The sequence below is a fragment of the Trachymyrmex cornetzi genome, unplaced genomic scaffold, assembly GCF_001594075.2.
Source record: "Trachymyrmex cornetzi isolate Tcor2-1 unplaced genomic scaffold, Tcor1.1 scaffold681, whole genome shotgun sequence".
Taxonomy (NCBI): Eukaryota; Metazoa; Arthropoda; class Insecta; order Hymenoptera; family Formicidae; genus Trachymyrmex; species Trachymyrmex cornetzi.
In genome coordinates, this window is record NW_017300005.1 from 180,635 (window position 1) to 188,366 (window position 7,732).

Here is a 7,732-nt window from a genome sequence, read left to right on the forward strand (position 1 = left end):
CCGACGTAACTCCCGCGATCGCCGAAAGACTCTTGGACACGGTGTACAGCGCGATAAAAATCGCTGGTCCGGCAAAATTCAAAGTTGGTGATTCGGTACGCGTGAGCAAGTACAAGACGGTTTTTGAGAAGGGCTACACGTCAAATTGGACCACCGAGGTGTTTAAGATCGTTAAAGTGCAGCGTACCAATCAATTTTTGCTGTGCTAATTTCTTGTGATAGCAAATATCTGATATTTTCAAACTCGAAAGATATATTTCATATCGATGGAAACTACAACTATATTGACTACCATCAATGAAAATCCATCGCTAGAGCGTTCTACGAGCACGAGTTGCATCGCTCTACTCATCCGGACGTGTATCTCGTGGAGAAAGTACTGCGCAGGAAAGGAAACAGGGTGTACGTATGATTCCTATGATTTTCCAGCAATCGAAACAATCCTAATATTGTAATAATAGACTTTTTTCTTTCAATAGGTAGTGGATTCCATATTTGGGAATAAAGCATGCACAAAACCTCTTTCTGAGGCATCGAGTGATGGTCCAACCCAACCCACACAATCGATCACAAATGCTATATCGTCTGCGTCACCGTCATCAAGTGTGTTACGAGTTCGCGGTCTTAAATCAGCCGCTCCCGTGCTCGCGCTAGCGAAAGCTCTAGAGTATGTATAGGGAATTTACGATCGGCGCCTGGAAGGCGCTGCGAGCGCGGCGTGGTGGCATTTCGGTATGTTACGAGTTCGCGGTCTTAAATCAGCCGCTCCCGTGCTCGCGCTAGCAAAAGCTCTAGAGTGTGTATAGGGAATTTACGATCGGCGCCTGGAAGGCGCTGAGAGCGCGGCGTGGTGGCATTTCGGTTACCGGTGCGCCATATTGCCCCCTCTCTTTCCGACCTTCTTCCGGCAAGTTCGAGACAAAGGATTCTTTGTATATATGGACAAGATGTCCGTCGAGTCGTGTCATATTCCGGCCGTTAGAGAGTGTATCGTCGGCATATTCCAGCCGTCAGAGAGTGTACAATCGGCATATTCCAGCTGTCAGAGAGCGTACAATCGGCATATTCTAGCCGTCAGAGAGCGTACAATTGGCATATTCCAGCCGTCCGAGAGTTTACAGTCAGAGAGTGTATCGTCGGCATATTCCAGCCGTCAGAGAGTGTACCTTCGGCATATTCCAGCCCTAAGAGAAAGCATCTTTGGCATAGTCCAGCCACCTACGAGCTAAGTATCCATTAGATTGATTGGATAGTCGTCAATTTGTCAAGTAGACATAAAATACGAACCTCGCACAGTGGTATAAGATATGAATTCCAGCAAGAGACATTTTGAGTTTCTTTCCTTGCATTATCTTTTCATCGATTCTTGAGACATTAACGTTACGGCTGATAGACTATTCTTTATCTATCATTCCCATTCTTGATACTATTATTAGTAGTTCCTTTTACTAGCATATCGATCGAGATTCTAGCTGTCTCGAGCTTAAATCACTTAAAGCATTACTGAAATAACAATCTCTTGTAATTAAATAAGCAGCCATGTTATTCTTCGGTTGTTATACCATTTAAGGCTGTTTTCTTCTTTATATCTATATAACCTAGTGTGTCTAACATTACTCAGATTATTATTATTATCTATATGTAACCTATAACCTTTAATATTGTTCTCGTGTATTTTTATATAGCATTATTTTATTATTTTATCTATGTCTGGTTCATTATTCTTATATTATGTTGTGCATTTAACATTCCTTTAATTATTGCCTTTCGCATCTGTCCGTTTCATCTTTCAATTACTTGTATGGTTTAAGGATACGTAACTTTACTATTACTATATTACTGATTATCTTTACGATTTTATACGATACTTATTATTTGTGTGTTTGCAATCTTAATTTCATACTAACGACTTAAGTTCCTTCTTTGCATTAATATTAAAGAAATATATACGTGTTCCTCATACATAGTTTCGGCTTGAGCAATTATACAGAATTAATTTATTTCATTCTGACCAACTCTTTTATTGCCTTTCGCTATCGTAACATTTTTGGTCCTTCGAGCCGGATTGTAATAGGTTGGTCAAATCACAATGAGACTTTCACACTTAGAGGCTCGTTTAGAGCAGCAAGTTGCGCTCAAAGTTCTTATTTCCAATTCTTATGATAATTTAACTAAAGGGGGGATAAATAACCTGAATCCTTATCGAATTCAAGCTCGACTTAGCCCTTCAGGAAGATTGGGAAAAATTCTCAACGGTAAACGAAGCTATTATTGTTGCCATGAGTGCGCTGAATTCTGAGGACAGACTGCTCGCTCAAGGACACTCCTATTTCACTAATAATGTTTTCGAGACGACTCGTGAGCTTTATTTCGAAACGAATGAACGTACTCGCCTATTGCTCGAAACCGACCAAGGAACTTCTCATGGATCTTCATTAAGTCGCGAAGACACACCTATTCAGGTCAACTATCCTGTTTATCACGCGACAAGACTGCCACGCATTGATCTTCCAAAGTTTAACGGCACTTTATCAGACTGGCTCTCATTTAAAGACCTCTTCCATTCTTTAGTTATAGTGAACCATTCTATAACAGCGGTCGAGAAGTTGCAATATCTGAAGACGAGCTTAACCGGCTCTGCCGCCCATCTGTTGAAGAACATGGCTGTAACAGAGGACAATTTTCCTAAGGCTTGGGAGACGCTTTCCTCATTTTATGAGAACAAAACGTTATTGGTTAACGCTGCACTTCAGTCGCTACTGAATCTAAAACGGATGAATAAAGAATCCGCCATGGATCTGGAACGCCTGTATACTAGTGCCATGCAAATATACACATCATTGGAAACCTTGCGACGACCAGTCGAAAGTTGGGACGACTTCCTTGTCTTCCTTATTGTACAACGGCTCGATTCGGAGACTGTTAAGGCTTGGGAACAACTCCTCGGAGCAACGACCGAGCCTCCTACATGGATCAAGTTTACCGACTTTTTGGTATCTCGCCTTCGGTCACTACAGGCTTATGAGAGGTCGCGATCTAGTAAATCTTCGATAACACCACTACCAACCGCCCTTAAGGCTCATTATCAGGGGAAGTCAAAAGAGAAGGAAGGCCACCAAAACCTTTGCTGCTCTCTTTGCTCGGCCAAGCATCATCCTTCGAATTGCCATCAGTATCGGTCGAAATCTTTACCGCAAAGGCTGGAGATTATTTCTAAGCACAAGTTGTGCTACAATTGCTTAGGAACTCACCGTGTGGCCGCCTGTCGAACCGTCAGACGTTGTGTAAGATGTGGGAAAAAACATCACACCTCCATTCATCCGGGTTTTTCCCAACCTACTAAAGCCGAGCCAGATAGCACCAAGCCAACCAAACCTTCAACGGTTACATCTGCCACAGAAACGGCTCGGGCAATGCACTCGATCGCCACCGCTACTGTAATTTCTCCCAGGGTGTTGTTGGCTACTGCTCAAGTCAGGCTCGTTTCCTCAAATGGTAATGTCATTACCGTGAGAGCTCTGATAGATAAAGGATCGGAGGTGTCTTTAATTACGGAAAGGACAGTACAACTTCTACGAATGAGTCGAACCCGCTCATCGGTATCGTTGACAGGAATCGGCGGTAAAGCCTCAAACAAGACAAGAGGGGTGGTTAACGTTCACCTTCGTCCTAATTTTCCATCTGAATTTCAATGCGCCGTCACCGCACATATCCTTACTCATCTTACAGCTCCAGTTCCATCGGCCACGACAGATCAAACCTTATGGCCACATCTGGAAGGATTACAACTTGCGGATCCACTGTATTCAGTCCCGGGATCAATTGATATGATTCTAGGAGCCGATCTGTATGGCTCAATCATCGGAGAAGGCCTTATTAGAGGGACTTTGAATTCTCCAATCGCACAATACACAAATCTCGGATGGATCATTTCGGGGCCAACTAGAGAACCCGACCAAGCAACGGTCGGGCGAGTTTACCATGTGAAGATTGAAGACAATCTATATTCGTTGCTTCATAAATTCTGGGAGTTGGAGGAAGTTCCGCCTTCGCCTACGAGTTCTTTATCTCCTGAAGAGCAGGCCTGCGTGTTGCACTTTGAGACCACCCATACAAGGGACTCACAAGGGCGTTACACTGTGAGACTGCCCTTCAGAAAATCTCCTGATTTGTTGGGAAACTCTAAGGAAAAGGCTGTCCGTTTCATCTATCGCTTACATCAAAAATTCGAGTCGGACCCGAACTATGCGCAGCTATATTCGGACTTTATAAAGGAATACGCGGAATTACAACACATGATTTTAGTACCTGACGCCGACCCAGAACCACCTGCTTCCTTTTATCTACCTCATCATGGGGTCGTTCGAGAGACTAGTCGAACCACGCGACTTAGAGTCGTATTCAACGGTTCCAGTAAGACTACTTCTGGATCTTCATTGAACGACTTATTACATATTGGTCCCAAGCTACAAACTGATTTATTCGACGTACTCATTTGGTTCCGGCAATTTCCTTATGTATTTTCCTCGGACATCGAAAAGATGTATCGCCAAATACAAGTACATCCTGATGATTGGCGATATCAGCGGATTTTTTGGATAAACTCCGAAGGTTCGTTGAATACCTACCAGCTTACCACTGTCACATACGGACTGAAATGCGCTCCGTTTCTAGCCCTTAGCGTGATGAATCAGTTAATTCAAGATGAAGGAAAGGAATTCCCTCAAGCAGTCCCCGTTCTGACCCATGGCCGTTATATGGATGATATCTTTGGAGGTGGCGATTCTATCGACCAAGCACGAGAACTTGTTAACCAAGTAAATCAGTTATGCATGGCGGGCGGCTTCCGCCTCCAGAAATGGGCTACAAACCAAGCCGATATTCTAGACGTCCTTCCCGAAAGAAATCAGACTTCTTCGTCCTCCATAAGAATTGAAGAAGCTACTACTATTCCATCGCTCGGCGTTACATGGCAACCTCATACTGACTCCTTCAAATTTACCTACCTTCCTATTATCCAGGAACCGGTTACTAAACGAACCGTACTGTCTACTATAGCTAAGATATTTGACCCTCTGGGGTTAATCTCCCCTATCACTATTGGGGTTAAAATAATTATGCAAGAGCTCTGGTCATTGAAACTTAATTGGGACGATCCGCTCCCATCCTCTACAACTCGACGGTGGGCTATATGCCTCGACGCATTGAAAGATTTGCCTACATTAAATTTTCCAAGATGGATTGGGCTAAAATCCAACCAACCATTTGAACTTCATGGGTTCTCAGACGCTTCCCCTCAAGCATACTCCGTTGTAGTTTACAGCCGCACGACTTCTGAAGACGGGATAGTGCATGCCCAATTGATCTGCTCCAAAACCAAAGTTGCACCATTAAAGCGGATAACAATCCCACGTTTGGAGCTTGCAGGTGCCACATTGCTAACTAAACTCGTTAAACATCTATTACGCCTCTTGGATCGACTGGGCGTCCCAATTTATCTGTGGACGGATTCAACTGTCACTCACACTTGGATCTCCAACCATCCTTCCAGATGGAAGGATTTCGTTCACAATAGAGTATGTTTCATCCAAGAAACATTGCCGCAAGCCCAATGGGGTATCGTACCTGGAGCGGAAAATCCTGCAGATTTGGCAATCCGAGGCCTGACGCCTCGTCAACTATCTGAACATTTATCGTGGTGGACTGGACCAATTTGGTTAGTGGAGCCACCATCTTCGTGGCCAACCCTCCCAATCAACTTGGAGGAAGTAGATAACTTAGAGGAACGACCTGTTCAGATAACCACAGTTGGTGTTCAACCATCCGAATGTTGGGATCTATTAACTAGATATTCCTCCCTTAAGCGTCTACTCCGCATTACAGCTCTTTGTAGAAGAGTCATCGATAGATTCAGAAAGATTCCTAATTCCTCCTTAGTGTATCCGATTACCACTCAGGAATTGCAAACCGCTAAATTATTCTGGGTAAGAGTGATACAGCAATCGAACTTTAATCCAGAAATCCAGTTACTTTCGGATGGAAACTCAATACCTTCTTCTCTAACTCGACTTACCCCTCATCTGGATCCCGACGGAATTTTACGTGTGGGAGGCCGCCTTCAATCCTCATCTTTGAGTCATGATTCCAAGCATCCGATTATCCTCCCAAAACAGTCTCCTTTTACCACGTTAGTTATCGCAGACGCTCATTTAAGAACTTGTCATGGTGGAACTCAGCTCACCTTATACACGATTCGAGAAGAATTCTGGATCATCGGAGGTCGAGTTCCTATCCGAAGTTACATATTGAAATGTATACGATGCACTCGCTTTCGTCGTGCCCGAGCTCAGCAGAGGATGGGCCCCCTACCAAAAGAGCGAGTAACTCCTTCCCGACCGTTCCTCAACGCAGGAGTTGACTACGCTGGACCCCTCACTCTCAAAACTTGGAGAGGAAAAAATGCTCGCACGTATAAGGCGTACATTGCCCTGTTTGTGTGTCTTGCAACCTCCGCCATTCACCTAGAACTAGTGACGGATTATACAACAGACGCCTTTATAGCGGCCTATAAACGTTTCACCGCACGTCGAGGAATTTGTGCTACTCTTTGGTGCGACTGCGGTACAAACTTCAAAGGGGCTGAGGCTACATTGCAACAACTATTTACAGCAGCTACCAAAGAAGCTCGACACTTAGCCGACCTACTAGCAACCGATGGAACGCAGTGGAAGTTTAACCCTCCATCGGCCCCCCACTTCGGTGGAAAGTGGGAAGCAGGGGTAAAATCGGTCAAGTACCACCTACGCAGAGCTATAGGAGAATCCGTATTAACGTACGAGGAAATGACCACTTTCCTCATTCAAGTGGAAGCCATTCTCAATTCTCGGCCGTTGTGTCCATGTAGTGACGACCCAGAGGACTTAACCGCGCTAACTCCAGGTCACTTCCTTATTGGTAATGCTCCTAAACTTGTGCCTGAACCCTCTTTGGAGGAGGAACGCATTTCTCGACTATCAAGGTGGCAACTCCTACGTCAAATGATTGACCATTTTTGGACCCGGTGGTCTCGAGAGAGTTTACAAAGGTATCATGCCATCTCTAAATGGACTCAAAGGAATAAGACGATCCATGAGGGTTCATTGGTCTTAATCGTCGATGAGAGGTATCCGGCAGCTAAGTGGCCGCTCGGACGAGTCACCGCTACTCACCCTGGGGAGGACGGGCTTATTAGAGTTGTTACTGTCAAGACTTCATCGTCTACCTTTAAGAGACCGATTGTCAAACTCTGTCCACTCCCTATTCCAGGAGATACTCTATAGTTTAGTTCGTTAACTGAATTAACGAAGGCGGGCGGAATGTTACGAGTTCGCGGTCTTAAATCAGCCGCTCCCGTGCTCGCGCTAGCGAAAGCTCTAGAGTGTGTATAGGGAATTTACGATCGGCGCCTGGAAGGCGCTGCGAGCGCGGCGTGGTGGCATTTCGGTTACCGGTGCGCCATATTGCCCCCTCTCTTTTCGACCTTCTTCCGGCAAGTTCGAGACAAAGGATTCATTGTGTATATGGACAAGATGTCCGTCGAGTCGCGTTATATTCCGGCCGTTAGAGAGTGTATCATCGGCATATTCCAACCGTCAGAGAGCGTACAATCGGCATATTCCAGGCGTCAGAGTGTGTACGGTCAGAGAGTGTACAATCGGCATATTCCAGCCGTCAGAGAGTATCGTCGGCATAT

At 44.9% G+C, this 7,732-nt stretch overlaps 1 protein-coding gene across 1 annotated transcript; it reads left to right on the forward strand.

Annotated features, from left to right (window-relative positions):
• The first annotated feature begins 2,279 nt into the window (after positions 1–2,279).
• LOC108767469 (uncharacterized) lies at positions 2,280–7,319 on the forward strand. Its single transcript, XM_018517380.1, has one exon. It carries the CDS (start codon positions 2,280–2,282, stop codon positions 7,317–7,319), a length of 5,040 nt encoding a protein of 1,679 aa, XP_018372882.1.
• The last annotated feature ends 413 nt before the right edge of the window (positions 7,320–7,732 follow it).

What these genes read in the sequence shown, in the direction of transcription:
- LOC108767469 (XM_018517380.1), top strand. Translation starts at nt 2,280, where the DNA reads ATGAGTGCGCTGAATTCTGAGGACAGACTGCTCGCTCAAGGACACTCC.